We start from the raw sequence: 24973 nt of genomic DNA, 5'->3' as shown, positions 1-24973 counted from the left end.
TGCGTGCGTGCGTGCGTGTGTGTGTGTGTGTTTAATTGGGAGTGAAGGAGAAATGAATATGTTATCAAACAGGTTTACATTTTTTGTGATCATCTACTGCCACCTTCTGGTTCATTTGTATCACTGCAAAAGATTTGACCTAACATACTGAAAACAAAGTACGGTCTGCAACGCCACCTGGTGTGCAACCATGAAACAAAGAAATGCACTTGTAGTATCACAGCAGATGCATTAGCAAGTCCTCACTGTTTGTAAAAGCCACAAAAAAATACTTTTTGACCATCTTTGAATTAACACATATTGCACATATTTTATTCAGGAAGTAGAATGGGGGTTAGCAGTTCGATCCTAAGCTCCTCCTCCCCACATGTCGATGTGTCCTTGAGCAAGACACTGAACCCCAAATTTCTCCCGATGGTCAGGCCAGCGCTTTGCATGGTAGCTCGGTGTGTGTGTGTGTGTGTGTGTGTGTGTGTGTGTGTGTGTGTGCGTGCTCATTTTACTATATTCGTGGGGTCCAAAAACCGGGGAATACAGTATACTTGTGGGGTCTGCACAGCCTTGTGGGGCCCAAAATGCTGGACCCCACAAGGTTAAAGGGCTGTTTGAGCGTTAAGACTTGGTTTTAGGATTAGGGTTAGAATTAGGTTATGGTTAGGGTGAGGGTAAGGGTTAAGGTTAGGCATTTAGTTGTGATGGTTAAGGTTAGGATAAGGGGCTAGGGAATGCATTATGTCAATGACGATGTGTGTGTGTGTGTGTGTGTGTGTGTGTGTGTGTGTGTGTGTGTGTGTGTGTGTGTGTGTGTGTGTGTGTGTGTGTGTGTGTGTGTGTGTGAATGGGTGAATGGGTGAATGAGAGGCAACTTGTAAAGTGCTTTGGATAAAAGCACTATATAAATGCAGTCATTTACCATTTATTTACTTTGTGGACATTTGCAATTATATAAACCTCTGCAGCTTCATAAATGCTCAATAAAATAAAATGTTGTTCACTGTAGCTCAACATGTGCACATGAACATACAGTACATCAACAAAGGCAAATATTTAGAGAGCTGCTTTTTGTTGTGGAAGCTTTTACTTGCGTTATAATGTTACATTAAGACCACAGACCATTAAGACTTCAGGTCACTGAGTTTTATATTTTAAGTTTCTTAGCCGTAAGAGGTAAGAAGGTATTTATTGTACTGTATTTACTTTGTTGTAGAGGAGCGGTTGGACAAAGGCTTCATATACAGTACCAGCCATTAGAGCAGATAAAGTGGCACAACATGGAGTTTAATTCATTTGTCTTTTACAGAAAAACTAAATAACAATTGATCTGCAAATCAATTTGACTACATATTGACAATGCACTGCTCAGAAACTTGAAATTCAAAGAAAGGATTGGCGAGCCTGAAAAGCTGGATGGGAAATGACATTTTCACTAGAAAATAAACTCAATTTAAAGCAGGAAAAAAACAATAACTTATGTGTCTAGAGCAGGGGTGGCCAACCAGTTCAGCATAAAGAGCCACAAAAAAACCCGCACCATAGCAAAAAGCCACACAACACATGCACGTCCACACTACAACAGCAACAGTGACTTCCAGATCTGATGACAGTCATAATACATAGCAGTTTTCATAGTTTTTTTTCTTACTTAGACTGACTCAGTGGGAAATCTGATAGTCTTTGTTATCCATAATCCTTTTCAGGTCTTGCTAGAACTCGGTTGTGCCACCCGAAGCGACTCTTTCACTTGTTTGTCACTAGAGGGGCTTTCAAACAATCTGATTCAGCAGTGAAAGGGTTAATGAGGAAGGTGATCTGTGGCAGCTTTTTTTTCCTCGGGTTGCAGAATTTGTCCTCAAAACTCTGCTGCATTATTTTTTATTTTAAAATAATTGGCAAATGTATTGGCAAGTGCATTCCATTTTTTTTGTACTTATCTGAAATGTTTCAAAAAGTAAAAAAAATAAAAATAAATAAATCCACCAATAACACAGCCCCCAGCCACACAGTAAGAGCCTCAAAGGAGCACAGTCAGCCACAGGTTCGCCACCCCTGGTCTAGAGGTTTTAACCCCTACAAAAGTAACTTGGTCTTCTTTTCTGCACTATAAACATGTGACTCAGTGGGTGGATGAAAAAACATGCATCACTGCAGGATAATAAAATATATATGTACATTTAAGGGTTCTTAAAAGGCCCTGCATGTCCTCAGGCTGATTAGAGCTCTGCTCAGGTTGAATGTGAGTTGATAAATGTGATTTATATATTAAGTCCTTGTACTAATAAAAATGTAAAGAGTAAGTTGTCAATTCTAACTGGTAAAAGAAATAATCTAATAATGAATACATTATTGGTTTCCTGTTGTAGACAACGGCAGCTGCAGACTGCTTAACGCTTAACGTCCTGCGATTTAAGTCCTCTACAGTGAAATACAGTCACTCTTTGCATCGTCTAGCTGTATATTAACCGGACCTGTCTGGCCGCAGTTTCTCCGTTGTTTGTAAAACTCTCCTCCGCTCCGTTAACCAACGTCTAGCTATTTGTTGTGCTAACGGCTAGTTAGCCTGTCTGCTAGCGGGGAGGTGACGCGGACCCCTTAGGATGTTTGCCTCCTTGGAATTCTTTTCTATATTTTGGCAGTAGTAACGGAGTATCCACAGCTTGCTAACACAAGCAGGAGCATCCGCAAGTGTTGACTTGTGAACTGCAAGTGAAGAGGGATCGGTTTTGGAGAGGGCCTCCGTCAACGTTGCTACTAGCTAAACTAGCAAGCTACACGATGCCCCCCCTCAGCTGTACACCTGGCTGCGACTCGTGCCTCCTGTTCAGCCAGAAGATAGTGGAACTTGAAGCCAGAATAGCGACTCTCCACCAGATCAAGGTGAATGAACAGTTCCTTGACACCATTATCATTGGAAGTTCCCCTCACACACACACTAATGTCGGATGTTTTGATTCCACTCTGCCCTGCACTACTCTCACCCCACCACGCACTAATACAACCTCTGTCCCTGTCGTCTCTCCTCGGCTTCTGCCGAGAACCAAGTCAGCTCTGCTGACCAGCTCCACTCCACACCAGCCTGAGCCATGGCGTATAAGCAAGCACCACAGCAGGCGGTCAGGACAACGCTCAGGCCCAGCCCAACCTATACGACTAGAAAATCGCTACACCATTCTGATGAACGATGAGGAGTTCCCTCTGCTCTGCAGAAACCCTTCTCTGCCACGTCCCCACGGCGCTCATCCTGGCCCATCCACACAGTCGGCGCGCCCCCCTTCAGACCCAACAACTTCCACGCTGGTCATCGGAAGCTCCATGGTCAGGGACCTCTACATTCCCCCTACACCTAGCGGTCCGTCCAAGGTCTACTGCTTCCCTGGTGCCAAGGTCCGTGACATCCAGCACAAACTTCCCAGCATCCTCGCCTGCCACGCTAAGGTCGACAACATCATCGTGCATGTGGGCACAAACGACATCAGAGAGAGACGGTCGACAGCACTTCAAAAAGACTTCACCACTCTCATCACCACCCTGATGGGCACAGGAAAACGGATCGTCATTTCTGGGCCTCTACCTACCTACAGAAAGGGTGCTGAAAGATGGTCCAGACTGTTCGGGCTCCACACCTGGCTGAAACCCCACTGCGCTTCCCTGGGCATTCCCTATGTCGACAACTTCAACTTGTTCTGGGAGAGGCCCAGCCTGCTGAAACATGATGGTCTCCACCCAAACCGACATGGAGCCAGGCTGCTATCTGACAACATAACGACCACACTGAAAGTTAAGTATTGACATTCTGTTGAAAATATCACAGATTCATGCCCCCCAGGTATTGATCCTAATGGCACTTTACAAGTGAATGAATCTGAAAATGTTTTCTGCAGGGTAACATGTAATACTAGTACTATTCCAGTTATAATCAACAATAGACCATACAAAGTGTTGAATCCCCTAAGTAATAAGAAGTTGACTGCAAACATAGTCAATTTAGCATCCAGTTCACGTCAGCCACAGGTAACCAAAAAAGGGGCAATACTTAACAACCTAATTGGAATTACAACTACCACTGCAATGATAGAACAGGATAGGAAAATTAGATGCGGTCTACTAAATATCAGATCTCTGTCTTCTAAAGCAATACTAGTAAACGAATTGATATCCGATAATCAAATTGATCTATTCTGTCTAACTGAAACCTGGCTGGGCCATGAAGATTATGTCAGTCTAAATGAAGCCACTCCTCCCACTCATATTAATACTCAAATTCCTAGAGGCTCAGGCCGAGGAGGGGGAGTTGCAGCCATATTTGACTCAAACCTGTTAATTAATCCTAAACTAAATTATAACTCTTTTGAAAATCTCGTTCTTAACCTTCAGCATTCAACATGGAAAACAGTACAGCCAATTATATTTGTTGTTGTCTACCGAGCACCAGGTCCATATTGTGAATTTTTATCGGAATTCTCAGAGTTTTTATCATGTGTAGTCCTAAAATCAGACAAAGTACTTATTGTAGGTGATTTTAATATCCATGTGGACGTTGACAGCAATAGCCTTAGTACTGCTTTCAACTCACTACTAGATTCAATTGGTTTCAGTCAGAGTGTGCACGAGGCCACGCACTGTTTTAACCACACCCTTGACCTTGTGCTGGCATATGGCATCAAAATTGAAGACGTAATAGTATTCCCGCAAAATCCTTTATTATCAGACCACTTCTTAATAACTTTCGAATTCTTACTACCCGATTATACGAAATTAGATAAAAGCTTCTACGCTAGAAGCCTATCTGACAGTGCTATAGCTAAATTTAAGGAAGATATTCCAACAGCACTAAACTCATTAACGTGCCGTAATATAACAGAGGATCTTTATGTAAACTTTAGTCCCTCTCAAATTGATCATTTCGTAGACGATGCTACGGCCTGCCTACGGACGACTTTAGACTCTGTTGCTCCCCTTAAAAAGAAGACGATGAAGCAAAGGAAACTAGCACCTTGGTATAATTCCCAAACTCGTAAATTAAAGCAAATCTCGCGCAAACTTGAAAGTAAATGGCGTTCCACCAAACTGGAAGAATCTCGTTTAGACTGGCAAGACAGTCTGAAAACCTATAGGAAGACCCTAAGAAAGGCCAGATCAGACTACTATTCATCACTAATAGAAGAAAATAAGAACAACCCAAGGTTTCTTTTCAGCACTGTAGCCAGGCTGACAGATAGCCACAGCTCTATTGAGCCATCTATTCCTATAGCTCTGAGTAGTGACGACTTCATGAGTTTCTTTAACGATAAAATTATAACAATTAGAGATACTATTCATCACCTCTTTCCCCCAACCTCTAATGGGTCACCTTTAACTGACAGACTGCTAGAAAGAACGACTAGACCTGACATATACTTAGATTGCTTTTATCCTATAAACCCTCAACAATTAATGCTAAAGGTCTCTTCAGCTAAGCCATCTACCTGTCTCTTGGACCCCATCCCAACGAGGCTACTTAAAGAAGCGTTACCCGTGGTTAACACTTCATTGCTAGATATGATAAATATGTCTTTATTGACAGGTTATGTACCGCAGTCATTTAAAGTAGCTGTGATAAAACCTCTACTGAAAAAACCCACCCTCGATCCTGAGGTCTTAGCCAACTATAGACCTATATCTAACCTTCCCTTTCTCTCCAAGATCCTTGAGAAAGTAGTCGCTAATCAGTTATGTGATTTTCTACATAGCAATAGCTTATTTGAGGACTTTCAGTCAGGATTTAGAAAGCATCATAGCACAGAGACGGCACTGGTGAAAATCACTAACGATCTTCTAACTGCATCAGACAAAGGACTTGTCTCCGTACTTGTCTTATTAGATCTTAGTGCTGCATTCGATACTATTGACCATACCATCCTCTTACAGAGACTGGAACATTTAGTTGGCATTAAAGGAATCGCACTAAACTGGTTTAAGTCCTACTTCTCTGATCGATCGCAATTTGTTAATGTTAACAATAAACCCTCCAATTACGCTAAAATTAACCATGGCGTTCCTCAAGGCTCAGTGCTTGGACCAATTCTATTCTCCTTATATATGCTTCCTCTAGGCAATATTATTAGGAAACACTCAATTAACTTTCACTGTTATGCGGATGACACCCAATTATATCTGTCAATCAAGCCAGACGAAACCAGCCAGCTAGCTAAACTTCAAGCTTGCATTAAAGATATAAAATCATGGATGGCCTACAATTTCCTGATGTTAAACTCAAATAAAACCGAAGTTATTGTCCTGGGCTCCAAACCCCTACGAACCTCATTAGCCGAAGATATAATTACTCTGGATGGCATTGCCCTGGCCTCCAGTACTACTGTCAGAAATCTAGGAGTTATTTTTGATCAGGATCTATCCTTTAACGCCCATCTAAAACACACCTCTAGAACAGCCTTTTTTCACCTTCGTAACATTGCTAAAATTAGGAACATCCTATCTCAAAACGATGCAGAAAAACTAGTCCATGCATTCGTTACTTCCAGGCTGGACTACTGTAATTCCTTATTATCAGGATGCTCAAATAAGTCCGTTAGGACTCTCCAGCTGATCCAGAATGCTGCAGCGCGTGTTCTGACAAGAACTAAGAAAAGAGATCATATTTCTCCTGTATTAGCTTCTCTCCATTGGCTTCCCGTAAAATCCAGGATTGAATTTAAAATCCTTCTTCTGACCTATAAAGCTCTAAATGGTCAAGCTCCTTCATATCTTGAGGACCTCTTAGTACCTTATTGTCACCCTAGAGCACTACGCTCCCAGAATGCAGAGTTACTTGTGGTTCCTAGAGTCTCTAAAAGTAGAATGGGAGGCAGAGCCTTCAGCTATCAGGCTCCTCTCCTGTGGAACCAGCTCCCAATCTGGGTTCGGGGGGCAGACACCGTCGCTACATTTAAGACTAAACTGAAAACTCTCCTCTTTGATAAAGCTTATAGTTAGGGAGTGAGGAGTTGCAGTGAACGCCTAGACCGGCGGGGCAGGGTGTATAGCTGCAGACACAGCACCCCTGCTTTTCTCTGCTTCTCTTTACAGTCATCAGATTTACCTATCGTATAATCAATAATATAGTGCCTCTCCTAGTTATGCTGTTATAATTCTAGACTGCCGAGGAAGTTCCTTCTTATGACACGCTCTTTTCTTTTGTTTCCTTTTATGCACATCCTGTCTCAGAAGTGCTTGTTACTCACCTAGCTCTGGGGAGTTTACTCCCCAGAGTCCTTATGTTTCTTCTTCGCCCAGAACATCGCCTCGGATTAGGGCGACACCAAGACCTGGGTCTTGGGTGCAGCTGTGGCTATGGACCTGCTACACCCTGCTACGCTCTGCGATTCCCTGCAATGCCCGGCTACGTCCTGCTGCGTCCACCGCGTCCACCCATGCTCTGCTGTGCCACGCTACATCCTGTACCGTCATAACCCCAACCGTCAGACACCGCCCACCAAGAGTCTGGGTCTGCCAAGGTTTCTTCCTAAAAGGGAGTTTTTCCTCGCCACTGTCGCAATAGCCACTGCTAATGCTTGCTCTTGGGGGAACTATTGGAATTGTTGGGGCTTTATAGAGTGTGGTCTAGACCTACTCTATCTGTAAAGTGTCTCGAGATAACTCTTGTTATGATTTGATACTATAAATAAAATGAATTGAATTGAATTATGATACAGTACAATTAAACAACAACTATAAAGGAGAAGCGGTGCAGTTTTCAAATGATGTCAAAAGAGCAAAAAGACCATCATACATGGTATTTTTTGCTTCATAGTTGACATTTTGCCCATTCAAGACAGGAGGTTTGCTGACTTTTTTAGGCAAACACATGGCTTTCTGCTTCACATTAGTCTTTGCAGATTCTTGTACATGATCACGTGAATGCATGACACAGGCATTTGAAGTAACACCCCACAAATATTTTGAATTGCTATCAATGACTGTTGCAATAATGATTCATTATACCATAGTAGTGATTTTAGACATCATGAAAGCTATTGCTCTAAACAAGTGTCTTATTTCTGAAAAACATGAATTGTCTGCCTCACAAGTAGTTTCAGTAGATTCTGGGTTACACATATGAAGAAAACAGTGCCACCTACAGAAACACAAACATACTGGGCATATGGTGTATCTCTTGGACTGGCAGTGAATTTACACCACAGCAAAACTAACTAGCATATATATGTATGTATGTATTTTAACTTAATGAATGCTGAGTTAATTAAGGTAACGTTTTCTGACTGAAATCAGAAATGAGGTCGCATTTTTGTTACATTCTACAGATGAAGACTGCTGTAAATTCTAGTCTCGTTTTTATAGTTCATTGATAAAGGCATAATAAATACACACAATGGTTTTGGTGAGGGCATGAAGAATTCAAAGATAATGTCACAGATCACTAATAAACTTTGTTTTTGTGCCATAAAATAATAAACCTTTTTTGTTGCAACTTTTATGTATTACAAAGCTTTCTTTTTTAATATCTGCATCATTTACACAAACACAATAATCTGAACACTGAATACTATATTACTATATATATTGTGATAATACTATATTTATGATATGACATAATCATGTAATTCATGATTAGTGTCATATGTGTCACCTCATGCTCCTATTGCACCTATCATGCATATGTTATCAAAATATAAATATCACTGATTTTATATTTTTTATACACCTTATATTCTTTATAGTAGGGTTTCATTTGTTGTTTTGTTGTTAGGGTTAGTCCTTATTATACACTGTGGCATATACTGTACTATAGACTACACTCTTGATAAATAACAGATACACACATGATAAAAGGCAGCCACTGTGTATCTCATCTCATCTTCTCTATCTAAAAAACAATTCTCCTTTTCTGAATTTATGAAAGCAAAATGGCAAAATGCATGTCACACATCTTACGTATACACATCTCATAGAGCGGGATAATGAGTTAATTGTTGGTTCCTGCTGAATATAGTATAGGATGTAAACAAGCATCCTTCTCCTGCTATTTCACTGTGCATCACTACACCCTATGTTTTGGCTCATTAACTACAAATTGCAAATACTGAAATCACTGCAAGCCAGTTTCGGAACCGTTCTATAGATATTTCTGATTAATTACCTATTTATATAAAAATATAGTTGCAGATATTTGACATAAGTAATACATCATATTTAAAGTCACATCATTTGTTTCTCAAAGAAATATTGTCAAGTTTAAGGATCCTCCAACGTTTAAGATTTGCAAGTTGACTGCCAAAAGTAAAGAATTCATAAGCCATGTTGTTGGGAAATCATGCCCAGAGGACAAATAACAAGTTAACGCACCTGTTGTAAAAACAATTATAAGAATTGAATTACAAAATGAAATTAAATAAGTTACTATTAGTTGCATACCAGTTGCCTATAGGTTTAAGAGACTAGTTTGAGTCCAGCTGGAGACCTTTGTTGCATGTCAGCCTATCTCTTTCCTCTTATTATCAGTCAGCTCTCTGCTGTTAACTGTATAACAAAAGCATAAAATGCCCCAAAAAATACTTTTAACAAAAATAAGTTGCTCTTCAGTAGTTGGCTCTCAAGTCTGAAATGGCAGTGTGTCCTTGAATGTACCAGAGAGAATTTTCCACAATGGTCCCTGCACTGTATTACACAGCAACAAGTGATTAGTGATTATATTATATATATATATATATATATATATATATATATATATATATTGGATGATAAGATATATATTAGATGATAAATAAGGGTGATTAAGTGTTCTCTATAGTGTACTGTCTACCTCAAGCAAGACACATGATTTTAACATCCTGAAAAGATAAATTGATAGCACTCAATGGCAGCATCACTAGAGGAAATAATCTAGTAAAATGTATGGCATGTTTTTGATGAATGTCAAAGTTAAATACTGCATATACGATTTTTATTTTAGGGTGAAACAACCAGAAGTGTAGGTGGTTTGTCCTTTTGATAGATGACATTACTGCTGGCATTCATTTTTGCACTGTACAACACATACATTCTATAGAGTGAGATTATTACTTTGTTTCTTTCTAATGTGTGATTACATTCAGTACGCTCCACTTACTGTCAATCACCTAAAAAAAAAGTCTTCTTATAAAGAGTGTCTACGTTAGCGTGCACGGCGGATCCTTTCAAGCTAGGAAGAAGTTTATTAAAAAAAACATTTCAAATGAGTTGGGAATGTAATTTTACACACAGTAACGGTAAATGGTGATAACTCTAAAGGACATTTAAAGCTTTAGTGCGCAACTATTTTATATTAATGAACGCTTTACATTCAAGCCATTGCCAAATGAGTTGCTACAAAGCTAATTAAGACTTTCAGCTCTACACAACTCTCTCTGTATTTCTCGGTATGGCTATGTTTACAAAATGGTACCGTCCGGTGACAAAAGCAGCGTTTAGCTTCAGAGACGAAGAGGTCATAAAAATTACAAGATCACCGAAAGCTTGCATCGTGTGGATGCACCGACACTGTTGTTGTCATTACTTAGAATTCCTCATACGGGCGACACAAACTATGCACTATAGCTTTAAATGCAGGTGTTTCGGTGGATGTGTGTGTTTCTGTGTGAGCGCATCTCTGTGTGTTTTGGGTGGATCCTTACCGAGCTGGTGGGCCTTTCTGAGGCAGGAGAGGGAGGCGTTGAGTCGGGCGCACTCCTCTTCGTTGGCACCAAACTTCTGCAGCAGCTCACACACCTGCTCCTCGCTCATCTCCAGCAGGCCCTCCAGGGTTACCTCACCTGGGCTCATCTCCTGCAAAAACACATATGCAAACACATGACACAGATACACATGGTTAAAATCTTATATTAATACATGGATCACATGGTTTACAGTTAAAGAAACAGCCTCCAATGACAATGAAAAGACGTTGGAGAAAATGAAAAGACATGGAGAAAATATTTACCGTTTTCAGTGATTATGTTTATTAGTTAAGTCAGTTTGTCAGTTAAGAATGGAAAGAGGTGATGGACTGTAAAAACGCTGGCTTCAATGGCTCATTAATGGAACAATTATTTCTCAAACCAAAATACACATTAGAAGATGTGATATTAACTATTGAGAGTGTAAAATTCTGTGGAAAAACTTGATTTACATTTCTATTTCAAGAGAAAAGTTAACGTGTTTTCTTGAAGCCAGCATCTAGCGGCCTTTAGAGGAACTGCAGCTTAAAACACTGCTGCAGTGGCTGGAACATTCAGCAAAGGGGGTTGCTGCGGCTTGAGAGAGAAAAGACTAAATAATAAAGCGAAAAAAAGGTGACATGCAAATGCCCTGGCTCACTAACATGTTATCAATATTAGCCAAAATAATATGGTTTAGTTCATCAATTAAAAAAAGAAAAAACAAACACTAAACTAAAAACAATTCACACACATTGCACACTCAAGTTAACCAACTTAAGCCATTTAGTGATCACTTTCTAGCAAAGAATGTGAACGGTGAACACAGGTGACTTCAGACAGGAGACAAAATAAAGGAAATACCTGAAAAAAACTATGGAAGAAACGTGCAACAAATGCAGATGTTTCCATAAAAGACACAAGCAGTCACTAGATGGTTTGATCATTATGAAAATGATGTAAATCATATTATATGGCCTTCACAGTCATCAGATATCAAAACAATTTAACACCTAGGGGAGATTTTGTTAGACAGCACTCTCTTTCACCGATCTATTCATTATCAGATACCAGATTTTATATTTGAGCAATAATATCTAACATTCTCACATTGTTATTATGGTAGATAAGATGAGCGTCTGGCTGGACATATTTACCTCTGTGACCTCCTTCCTCAAGTTGACGATGCGGAACCAGTGGCCGAGGCGAGGGAAGTCCTCCAGCTCGACACTGCGCTCCTCTAAGGCCACTTTGCACTTACAGGACAGCTGGCGGCTGAAGTACTTTACCAACTTCCCCTGAGAACAAAAACGACATATACAGTGACCTCATCACTATGTGTAGGCAGTAAACCAACAACTAGACATAGCCGTGCATTTATGGTCTTTTTGGGGTTCAACTGTATACTGATATAACACTGATGCAAAATACATAAACACAAAAATAAACTGAAGTTTTGACTGTTTTTGTAACGTTTGAAAAGCTTGCTTATCTTTATAAACAAGCTGCAGGATACAATGAAACCACAACAACATACAGATTATACATGAATTCAATGTTGTGTCTAATTTCAATTTTTCAAAAAGAAAATAGTTCCCACAGAAGTCATATGTGACCACGACTTTACTTGTGGAAAGAGACGTTAAGTTGTTCAAACACCATTTTTAGAGCACCACAAACAACATTGTATACACCTTATTTACAGGTCTTTGCAGTGGGTTTTTCAAAACCTCTTTCTTTTAAAAAAAAAAAAAAAAGGTATTGTTAGCCTCATTTTAACCTTCTTTGTTTTGTTCTTTCATATTGTTTCATCTGCTTGCCTGATTTTGCATTGTTTTGTCTGCAACTTTTTATGCTGCTATCATGGCGTGGTTCAGCCCAGAAGTTTGGGACTTGATTGGTTAAATAACTGTTATTTGGACAGTGGAGGCAGGTTATAAATTGAGAAACCATAGACAAACGTTTTAGGCCCCTGTGGAATAAGTATACATTCTACCAAAGAGTTTGAGATAAAGACACTCAATCCCGCCAGATTTGGCAACAATTTTCTGTGGCTCGCACTGACCTTTGACCTATTTATTATTTATGCAATCATAATAAATCTAAAATATGCCTCCTTCTAACAAAATACGTTACCATAATTACAGTATGCGGACATCACACACATTTACATAACCATATCACCAGGGAATTATGGTCCAATACAAATACTGAGTAAGTGCTTTGAACAAATCGACGATTGGATGTGCCAGAACTTTCTTCTAAACAAAAACAAAACTGAGGTGGTTGTTTTTGGAGCCAGAGGAACTGACTTTTCAATCGAGCCAGAGGAACAATTGAAAAGTCGCCGCTTAGCTTCAATCGGTAATGTTAAAAACAACGGACAAAGACAGAAATCTTGGTGTAGTCATGGACTCAGACCTGAATACAAAAAGCCACATTAAGACAATTACAAAGTCAGCCTATTATCATCTTAAGAATATATCAAGGGTTAAAGGAATTATGTCTCAGCAGGATTTGGAAAAACTTATCCATGCTTTTATCTTCAGTAGACTTGACTACTGTAGCAGTGTCTAAGATCATGAAAGTGGATCACATCACTCCAGTTTTGAGGTCTTTACACTGGCTTCCTGTCTCTCCAAGACTTGATATTAAAATATTACTTTTGGTTTATAAAGCACTAAATGGTTTAGGGCCAAAATACATGTCTGATCGGCTGCTACATTATGAAGCATCCGGACCTCTCAGGTCGTCTGGGACAGGTCTGCTATCTGTCCCCAGAGTCAGAACTAAACATGGAGAAGCAGCATTCAGTTTTTTTAAGTACCACATATCTGGAACAAAGTCCCAGAAAACTGCAGGTCCGCTGCAACTCTCAGTTCTTCTAATTCAAGGCTGAAGACTTTTCTTTTTGATACTGCATTGCACTGTAACTTTTATTCATTTCATACCTGTCTTATTCTATTTTAGCTGTTTTTATTAGGGGTGTTGAAATTAATTATTGCATCGATGCATCGCGATGCGGACGTGGGCAATTCTGCATCGATGCAGTGACAGACCATAATCGATTACTGCCTACTGATGTCACTTGTTGATTTTCTTGTAGCTGCTTTTTTTGTTTTTGCCTTTTGTCTGTAACATGAACGAAGTGTCTTTTTTAAGAGCAGATACAATAAAAAGGGCAGTTCATACTAGCGGTGCAACGATGAATCGATTAATCGATTAGTTGTCAACTATTAAATTAATCGCCAACTATTTTGATAATCGATAATCGTTTGAGTCATTTTTTTATTAAAAAAAATAAGATTTCTCTGATTCCAGCTTGTTAAATGTAAATATCTTCTAGTTTCTTCTCTCCTTTGTGACAGTAAACTGAATATCTTTGAGTTTTGGACAAAACAAGACATTTGAGGACGTCATCTTGTGCTTTGGGAAACACTCATCCACATTTTTCACCATGTTTTGACATTTTTATAGATCAAACAACTAATCGAGAAAATAATCGACAGATTAATCGACTATGAAAATAATCGTTAGTCGCAGCCCTAGTTCATACATATCTGACTGCTTGAATTTGTTGATGAAAACCATGTCAATAAATAATAATATTGAGGAGGTGACGTATCATGGTGCATCGGGATATCAAATTGGATCGAATCGTTGACAGGATAATCGTAATCGAATCGAATCGTGAGACCAGTGAAGATTCACAACCCTAGTTATATTATATGTTTTTAACTGTACTTTAATGTTTTATGCAAAGCACTTTGAATTGCCTTTTTGCTGAAATGTGCTATACAAATAAAGCTGCCTTGCCTTGCCTTCCTTAACGAAGTCTTCAGAGGGGAAACACCATGTCCCTGACGAACTACACTTAAATGAGTTAAGGAAATGAGTCGTCATGAGTCATGATTGCTACATTTTGTCATTTTAAAACTGTATTCCCCACGGGTTTTATTAGCCTTTGGTGACACTTCAATACACATTAATAATTAACCTGATTATCACAGCGTTACATCATGTGAGGGCATAGTCAGTGTAACCATAACCCTATTAACACCTTTGAGTTACTCAACCTTTAAATGATGCTGCCATGTTAACATTTAATTCGTAGACTTTAGACTCTGTTGCTCCTCTCAAAAAGAAGATGATGAAGCAAAGGAAACCATCCCCTTGGTATAACTTCCAAACTCGCAAATTAAAACAAACCTCACCAAAACGTAAATGGCGTTCCACCAATCTGGAAGAATCTCGGCAAGACAGTCTGAAAACATATAGGAAGGCCCTCAGAAATGCCAGATCAGACTATTACTCATCACTAATAGAAGAAAATAAGAACAACCCAAGGTTTCTTTTCAGCACTGCAGCCAGGCTGACAGAGAGTCACAGCTCTATTGAGATCTATTCCTATAGCTTTGAGTAGTGACGACTTAATGAGCTTCTTTAATGATAAAATTATAACAATTAGAGATACAATTATGTAACGCCCTGCAGTGCCCTGCTACGCCATGAACTACTACAACTACTATTTCTAGTCATAGTTCCATTATCTTTATTGTGACTATTATTGCCACTGTTCATCACACCCCAAACCGGTACCGTCAGACACCGCCTACTAAGAGCCTGGGTGTGTCAGAGGTTTCTCCCTAAAAGGAAGTTTTTCCTCACCACTGTCGCACTAAATAGATAGATAGATTTTTATTGATCCCAAAAAAATGGGAAATTCCAGTGTTGTAGCAGCAAAATATCAGACACACAGCACACATACAGAATATATATGAAATAATAGGATACAATATACATGAAATAATAATATCTATAGATAGATAGAATATAAGAACAAATAATTCAAAATATATAAATGCTGGGCACCCGGATAGCTCAGTTGGTAGAGCGGGCGCCCATATATAGAGGTTTACTCCTCAACGCAGCGGGCCGGGGTTCGATTCCAACCTGCGGCCCTTTGCTGCATGTCATTCCCCTTCTCTCTCCCCTTTCATGACTTCAGCTGTCCTAATTAGATAAAGGCCTAAAATGCCCCAAAAAATAATCTAAAAAAAAGATATATATATGTATATATATATATATATATATATATATAAATAAATGCTTGTTCTTGGGGGAATTACTGGAATTGTTGGGTCTTTGTAAATTATAGAGTGTGGTCTAGACCTATTCTATCTGTAAAGTGTCTCGAGATAACTCTTGTTATGATTTGATACTATAAATAAAATTGAATTGAATTGAATAGATAACAACATGATGAGCAGCGGTGGGACAGCAAGAGGCTTGTGTTGAACAAATGAACCCAATTGTCGAATAAATCCATGAAAACAGTGGTTATTGTTTGAATCATGTAAAATGCTTTCATCAACCTATCACTATAGCCCTGTTATTAAACGTAATAGGTGATTATTCAAGTATGCCAGTGTAGCTGTCAACTTCATGTGTAAAGCCCATTCACTTATTTGTATTATTTATATTAATTAAGGTTGTCATAGTTTTATTAATAATACATTTGTGGGAGGTTGTCATTATCATATCCCACAATTTTCTCATGTCATATTATTCGTATTTTAGGTTGAAAGTAAGTGAGGTATACTGAAGCGTTTTGCAGTTAATAGCACGTTCTTCTCCTGGCCTTCGATTATATGGCAAACAGTAGTATCCTATTTATGACACTGCTCTATTTAATACATCCTATTAAAAATGTATTGCTAATTTAAGAGCTATTTCTTGGTAAGTAGGAGGACATTGCAATGACCTGGCAGTGAACCTGTGCTAGAGAAGTAAAGAGATAATGACAGGGTGCTTAGTGGGACAGAGCTGGGTTCACTCTAGTGTCATGGGGTCACAAAATAATCTAAACAGATCTTCAATAAATGCATAAAGAATTAAATATATTAATATACAATGAAATTATAATAGTAATGCATGGAATTAATACATAAGTAATTGTATAAGTCATATACATGTAAAAATACATCATAATAAATAATGTCATCATGTGTTTATGTTGTATATATTTTACTGTGAATCTATTTGGTAAAAACTCTTCTTGTCAGTTGTCACAGACAGGAATAGGCATAACATTAGATTTGATAATCAATCTACACTCTTCTCTGCTCTCTGCTCCTCCACAGCCAGTCTGAACTCCATTTCTTATGCTGACTGACCCCTTATTAAGTTTTAAACACTTTTAGTTTATGGCTTGAAAAATTACTAAATGACTAAAGGACTTCCCCTTTATGCAAAGGGACAATGCTATACTATACTATATACCGGTACTTATATTCAGGCTTCAACATTAGCACCATCTACCAGTCAAATGCTGGTAAAATATGCAAGCAGCTGGTAGATTTGTTTCACTCACCAGCCAAAAAAAAACAATGGTAATCTATTGAGTGGCTGGTAAAAAGTCAATTTTGAACCCTGCTTATATTATAAGTATATCAAATACATACATTTTATGCAATAAAACAAGGCAGCTCAGAATTCAGGACAACCCCAAAAGGCATCCTGTTTTAGTACATACTCAACTGTTGTGCTTAAGTACAATTTTAGGTAGTTGTACTTTGCAGTATTTACTGAATTCTACATCTCATGGGAAACCAATTTGCTCTGCAATAAACAGTTTTGACAGCCAGAATTACTCGTTACAGATTTTACACAAAACATAAAATCAGTTTTTCGTTATGGATTAAACTAACAAACTGTATTTAGCTCAACCATGGCCCTCTGCAATATAAATATTACCTACAGATCAATGCATCACTAATAATAATATAATATGTAAGACACCCACAGCAGCCATTTTTCTGCATTACGAGTACTTTAACATTTGATAATGTAATTCATTTAGCAGATATTTGAGTACTTTTGAAGAAGTATTTGAATGCAATACTTTTACTTACAGTATAATTTATAAAGTATTTTTACACTGTGGTATTGCTGCTTTTACTTTTACTTAAGAAAATGATCTGAATACTATTTAAACCACTGCTTATATTTTGCTTGCTCACAACTCTTTAATAGTCATTAAAACACGTCCCTTTCTGCCATACTGAAGCCTACACTGTTAACATGTATAATTTTACTTTGTGACTTATACGTTTTATTTCGAGCACAGTGTGCTGCACATAGACAAGCAGCCAACGACATCCAGGAGCAAATGATTAAAGTATGAAATATCTGCAAAACTATATCAGATACAGTATATTTTTACAAGTTTGATTCATCTTTTTTGTGACATTGCTGAAGAAAAGATATTTTGTTTTGTTTTGACTGTACTTACTTCCTATGACATGGCAGGCAAGATTTACAGCAAGCATAGTAAAGCAACTTTGAGCTGAAAAAAATTGGTCTGCTTAAAACAATGTTAGAATAATGCCCAGGCCCACAGTGGGTGACGTGATGCTTGAAGACTTAAGGATGATACATTTTAATGGCCCTATTCCAAACATACACCTACAAAATGACTGCTAGAAAGTAGACAGTGCTGGCCTAAATCAGTGCATACCAAAGTAGAAACCAGTGGAGGAGGGACTCGCAAGTCACCTCTGAATGCAGAAACCCCTACAGCAGCTGCCCACGGCTGCAGACATTTAACCTGGCTAAATGTGTTGACTTCTTACTGATCATAGTCTTACAATAGCTATAAGTCTCATGCAGTGGTGGAATGTAACTAAGTACATTTACTCAAGTACTGTACTTAAGTACAGATTTAAGGTACTTTTTACTTAAGTCTTTTCTTTTCATGCCACTTTCTACTTCTGCTCTGCAAAATTTCAGAGAAATATTGTACTTTGTACTCCACTCCATTGATCTGACAGCTTTAGTTACTAGTTACTTTACAAATTAAGATTTTTCCACACAAAACACATTGTTTATAAAATACGTTTTATTATAAATTAAACTATCCAAAAATATAACGGCCTACATGTCCAGCTGACATGATTAGCCGATTCAACACAGAACTGTTTTGATCGTTTCCAGTTTCCAAAATGTGAGGATTTATCTGCATCGAGTACTTTTACTTTTAAGACTTTAAGTACATTTTCCTGATGATACTTACATACTTTTACTTAAAGTAACATTTTCAATCCAGGACTTTTACTTGTAACAGAGTATTTTTACAGTGTGGTATTAGTACTTTTACCTAAGTAAAGGATCTGAATACTTCTTCCACCACTGGTCTCAGGCTACATCCACTTAAAATATATCTTGCCATTGTTATTTGTTTATGACAATGCAACAATAAAGCATGACATAAAGTAGTCTAACTGGGTATTATTCAGTGCAAATGATAGGAGGATCAGTGAGAGAAAAATAGAAAGAGTATCAATCAATACTTCTATTATCAAGGTTTATCTTTCTCAAAAAGTCACCCCCATAGATTTTTTAGTAAATGTGAACTAATCCTAAATTTCTTTTTAGCCATTGAAGCAGCATGGCTCTCGCAACGGTAACACCGGTCTGTTGAGCTGTGGGTCAGTCGATCTACCACTTTGGTCCAGACTGAAATATCTCTGCAATGTCTGCAAGACACAAAGAAGCTGCCGTTCTTAAGGAATACAATCTCAAGTGTTATTAGGCCTTACTTGACTAAACATGTAAAACAGAATTATTATTACAGGTAAGGGAGAGGAAAGAGAAAAGTTACTCAACTTTAGAGTTTAAAGAGTTAAAAAAAAAGAAGTTTTATTTACACTGAGCACTCAAGAAGCCCTGCTTGGTGAGAACAATATGGCCGGTGGCCCCTGGGTAATGTGAGTTTAATTCCCCTGATATAACGCGAAAAACTGACCACCAAGCAGCATCGCCATCCTAAAACTCCATCAGAGCAGATTTGGCAAAGCAAACTTTACTCCCTTGCTGTTGAGAAAACTAAAAGGGACTGAACATCCTGTACTGTGGGCAGGTGCATATTGCACAAGCATAAGCTGCTAGGGCTAGCAGGCTAACAATAGCAGCCCACAAGCTGAAAATGATCTATGTTTTTAACACTTTATTTTTACCTTCTGTCTCTGCCCTTGCATGGACTGCTAGACATGCAGAATCCCTGTGATAATGCTGCTTGTATTTTTTCACCATCATGTTACAAAAGCGCAACATCAATCAATGCTTGCTGAACAAGAAGACAAGCCCACCCTGTGTCTTAAACTGCGTGGACATTGGTTGGGCAAAAATAAATAAAAATAATAGCCCCAAATATATTAAAGGAAGAAAAAGTCAAGTTGACAAAATGTGTCAAAAAGACCTTACATCCCCTTTAATGTTCTCAAACAATAAAAACTGAAAAAGCCAAAGGGGTTGGGAGCACAACTAAAAGTCATGTAATCTAAAATGTACACATTAATGTGTATATAGTACTTTAAAATTGCAATTCCTTAACCGGTAGTACCCAAATTAAGCAATACTGAGCTGCAGTATTCTGTAGTAATTAATAATGAATAATTAGTACAATTAGTAATTAAGCAACCAAACTGGTATATATACATTCTAATTTAAATACATCATATATGTAAAGGCATTCTCAGTGCACTGATACATAGGTGCTAGATCTTAAAGACATTTATTATTATAATAATTATTCATTTTATTATTAATTGAAAACATATTCATAAACCTGAAGAGGCCCAAACACCAAAATAAAATCATGATCTCATTGCTACTGTGATATTTTAACATAAAAGCAAAGTTTAATGGCAAGGGAACACAACGGTTTTAGACATAGGTGATTGTCCACAGATCAACAAGAGTCAGACCAATAAACCGTATTGAAGCAGAATCATGTGAAAATTGTACTCCAATGATTTAGTAGTGCACTTCAGCCGCAGCAGGCAACTGTTTTCTGTGAAAAAAAAGCTTTAAAAACACACTGTACATTTCGTGCTCAGCACTTTAACAGCAGACAGACACAGTTTGCAACTGGCTGGTGAACATAGTGGAGCATTTAGCAGCTGAAAAGCCACATACTTCCCTCAGGAGACCAAAAACAGAGATTAAAGTAAAGTGAATATTGGACGCATATGCCAGGTAGCGTAGTGTAAACTTTACTGTTTGCTCACAAGTTCACCATATCAACTTAAAAGAAGAATAAGACAGACAATGTGACAATCATGCCCACTCTAAACAGCAATTGGTCACAGGTGAAAGTAGGGTTTGAACTTTGACTGTCCGAACGTTTGCACCCGTATTCCCGTTTTGTACAAGATCAGGATGGCATGCAGTTCGTTTCAGACAAGAGGAGGCTTTACCAGTAGGCTTTTCATACACCCTTCGAGTGTGGCCACTTGGAACAGGTAGAAACACTTGTGCCTTTAGACTAGTCCTAGTTTGCTTTAAGCACGAACATGAACTCTTTAACCTTCCAAGCTTCAGTAAGAAATACCATGGTTTCACCTTGGAAGTAAAAAACAAAAGCTGATGCTACACTTCTTGTTTAAATAAACATAAATTCTGTCAATTAGAATTAATAACACATAACACTTGTTTTGACCTGCCTTCTTTTCTGTTAAATGAATTACATTATTGGATCACATGTCATACTCCATCATGTGTCTGCATATCTATAAAAGCCTAAAAAAAAAAACATCATTCATCATGCGCATGATGATGTTTTTTTTTTGTATGGATCATTCCAGTGTATCCAAGGGATACCGCCAACAATGCATAATTATATTAATGGAAACCAGTATCAACACTTCCAGGTAATGATATAGGCTGCTATTTTTGGTAAAGCTTCTGTCTAAAGCAAGGTCAGTGCTCAACGCCTCTAACAGATTGTGTCTGAGGCCAAATCTGGATCCTTTAGGTTAATAATAAAGATGTAAAACAGAGATTTGTACAGGAATCTCCCACACACACCACACTCAATACAGATCAGGTTAACGAGGAAGGCTTTGCGTATGGCTGACGTCATTGTGATCCCCAAAAAAACCCTGGTGGACAACTCATTTGTCGTTTATAAGAGGACTGCAACTCAACTTTCCAACTCAGAGGATTTGAGGAAGATTAGACCGTGCTCTCTCTTGTGAATTAACTGTTAAATTTGTTTTCCTTTGTTATCATGCATTTCTAATACTTTTTTCTTTCTGTTGAGCATTTATTTCAAATATTAGTTTTCATTTAATTTCTGCTGAGAAAAATCTAACAAAAGTAAATAATACAAAAAGCTGATATGCAGATATACCATCCAGAGCAAGTTTATGCAGTAGCCCAAGCCATATCTGTATTTGTTCCCAGATATTGGTTTGGTATTGGTATTAAAACGTTTGTTTTTTCCAAGGGGATTGTAGCCTACATTTTACAACAGAAGAATTGCAGCCCATAACAGTACGTGACTACCAAAATATTTCACTCTGACCTCAATTCATGGTGGTCTTTCTATTATTTTGTCTGGTTGGGCATGCACTCAATACAACTGTTGCCAAACTCTGTATTTTTCAAGCAATGTGAATGTCCTAGTAGCATAAACAATTTGTTTATTGTGAAGAGTGTATCAGTATTAAACCAAAACTTCGACAGAGATATACCTTGTGGTTGCAGTTGAACAAGTGAAGTGTTGCTGTATCACTTGCTGTAACTGCTTCATTTATAGCTTTAGGGTGTATGCAACAAATCTAAGTCTTCCCTGGATCATGGATTTCTATGCCGTTATAAAGGGAGAGTTGGACAATTAATTGTACTGGGGAATTACTACTTGGAAGCAATGAGTGGTGATACTGAACCACTAAGATGTTTGACACACAATTTGTAAACCACTGTATTCAATATTCTTACGTTGAAAGGCCCACAAGCCCTAAACTAATTAACTCTGTTTCCAGCTGCAGAACCTGTTTTTTAGCCAAACAGCATTGAGATAAGCCTACTGCATGCTACCTGCCCAGCAATAAACAACAGAAAGACAATACAGAAACTAGCTGGTGAATGTAACAGAGCTAAAGGGACAGATATTTTTTCTTAGGAGTTGATGGAGACCCCAGAGGTAAGGTAAAGTGAATATTGGACTTCATATTCATCAAGAGGCCAAAAACATGATTTCAAATTAATGCTAATGTCTGCTAGATGTGTAGTTTGGTAACTTTTTGCTATAATTTTAGCTTATAACAACTAACAACTTTGTAAGGTGATAGCATTAGACATAGACATTCTGCCTTCAAGTGGCTAAGAAAATCTGTTAATGCAACTTTAAATAATAATTGTATTAATCTGGATGTGCTGGATGTGCTTTGTTGCAGGATCCATACCTGTCATAAATGTTGGCCCCAATTTCGGATTGTAATTTTTTCTTTTTAGATAATCGACTGAGTACAGTCAATGGAAACGCAATTAGTATTAACTTTGTCCAAAAAAACAACCATAATATTGTTAACTATCAAAGTTATGGGAAATGTTTTTTGAATGTGAAATGACAATACTTTGTTCAAAAAAGTTCATGAAATGGAAGAGAATTCTGACGTTGCTTACTCTTCAGAAGCCATGGAAGTGAAATGACCATGTTCAGAGCACAGTGTCACTTTGAAGAACTACTGTACATGTGTACAAAGTGAAGCCAGATGTTTTACTATTGTGGTGTATTAAAATACCTCCCATGCGTTATATTCCCGAACTTCAATTCAATAGATCAGGTATTAACAGATGAATAACTTATAGACATTTGTTGATCCTTTCGGAAATTCATCTTGCACCATACAGCTCATCAGATAGACAGACAGACAACAGACCACAGACAACAACAGGACCACTAAACACTCCCCCCCCTGCACAACAATACACAACACCAAGTATCTCTACATTATAAAATAGTAAAGTGCAGTATCATTAGCACCAGTGGGCTATCAATAGTATGATGATGTGCAACATCATCAGTGACATTTTAATATTATACCAAAGTGCAGTATTATCACACAGAAAGGATCAAGTTATTTTCCCTAACTTATTCAGTAGTGTAATGCTGGTAGGAATAAATGATTTGCGAGCCAGGTTGGTTTGTAAGGACAGCACCCTATATCTTCTGCCTGATGGCAGCACCTCATACGCCTGGAATATGGGATGTAGCCCGTCACCGCAAATTGCTTGTCCTTTACTCACCACCCTGGATTCGCAGATTGTGGTGAATGTTTTGGAACCTGTATTGTCTACACAAGCTTACAATTGTTTTCTGGTCTTTGCTGCCTTGCATTACTGCCCTCTGCAGGCACCAGAAATATGTTTCACATCACCCCTCATGCTTGTGGGATGTCAGTCTGGTAGAGCAAGTGATACAAAAAACACTGCCTCATAAAACAATTAAAACAATCTACAGCACCAACAGTTGTCAAAAACTCTTCAATGTCTCCATAACCACATGGGTGTCACTGCAAATGTATGTATATTGCCATCCATCATTTCTTTTAATGGAACTTATAATGTACACTATAAATTAATAAAACCCTTGTCTTGTGATGTTTGTGTAACTTTTCACAACATTGCAAAGGAAGGCTGAAACGAAATATAAATGTAGGTTGAGAAAAAAATAAAAAGTCCCTCCTCCGCTTTCCCAAAAAGTCTGACTACTCTACCATCGGCAAAAAGTAAAGTTACAACACCCTCTCCGTTTTATGATTCCTTTCTGGGGTTGGGCATCGTTTTGATTTTAACTATTCTGATTCCGATTCCGATTCTTTGAGGGGTGGAGCTGAAACGGGTCACATGCCTATTTTCACAAATAAGAGGAAAGATTTATTTTGAGTCAATGGTGGTTTGCAGTTTTACCGCTTTTTCAACGTAAAATAAAGCCATACTACAGCGCTGCTTACTATGCTCCAAGGCTGCAACAAAACAAGTGCCTGGCCGCTTCGGAAACCAAAAGTTAATGTGCATATTAAATTGGGAAGCGATGATTGCATTTGAAACCAAATCCTCTAAACGATTCCAAACGATTCCAATAAAGAAACGATTCTGATGGAATCGTAATTTTTTAAACGATTCCAAGTAGGAATCGGTTCTCAATGCCCAACCCTACTCCTTTCAACACTGAATAGCACAGTAGGTACAGATATTTCTGCACACAGGGATGTTACACCGGGGGGGAAAGGGGGCCTGAGTATACAGGGCCCGTATGCCTACAGGGTCCAGAATATGGTGCTACGCCCCTGTCTGCACATGCTGATCATTTACGCTTTAAGATTGCCAGTGTGTATTTAAAAAAAACAAAAAACTAATAATAATATCTGGGTATATGGGCGATTTTAGGGGGTTGTAAAGTTTAACGTTGATAGTCCCCAGAGAAGAAGTTGGTAATTTCATGGCGCACATTAGAA

The 24973-nt window shown here is 38.2% G+C and overlaps 1 protein-coding gene across 3 annotated transcripts in view; it reads right to left on the bottom strand.

The window, feature by feature from the left end:
- Nucleotides 1–24973, bottom strand: part of LOC118493696 (kinase suppressor of Ras 2-like) — a 47867-nt gene that overhangs the window by 20651 nt on the left and 2243 nt on the right. For all 3 annotated transcript variants that reach the window (XM_035994392.1, XM_035994387.1, XM_035994388.1), the window contains exons 2-3: nt 11825–11965; nt 10647–10797 (exon numbers count right to left, since the gene is read on the bottom strand). In XM_035994392.1, the coding sequence (XP_035850285.1) occupies nt 10647–10797; nt 11825–11965 (292 nt within the window). The remainder of the gene's footprint in view (nt 1–10646; nt 10798–11824; nt 11966–24973) is intronic.

The sequence above is a fragment of the Sander lucioperca genome, chromosome 2, assembly GCF_008315115.2.
Source record: "Sander lucioperca isolate FBNREF2018 chromosome 2, SLUC_FBN_1.2, whole genome shotgun sequence".
NCBI classification, from domain to species: Eukaryota; Metazoa; Chordata; class Actinopteri; order Perciformes; family Percidae; genus Sander; species Sander lucioperca.
Note: the sequence above shows the minus strand (reverse complement) of the source record. Positions and strands in the feature narration are given on the sequence as shown.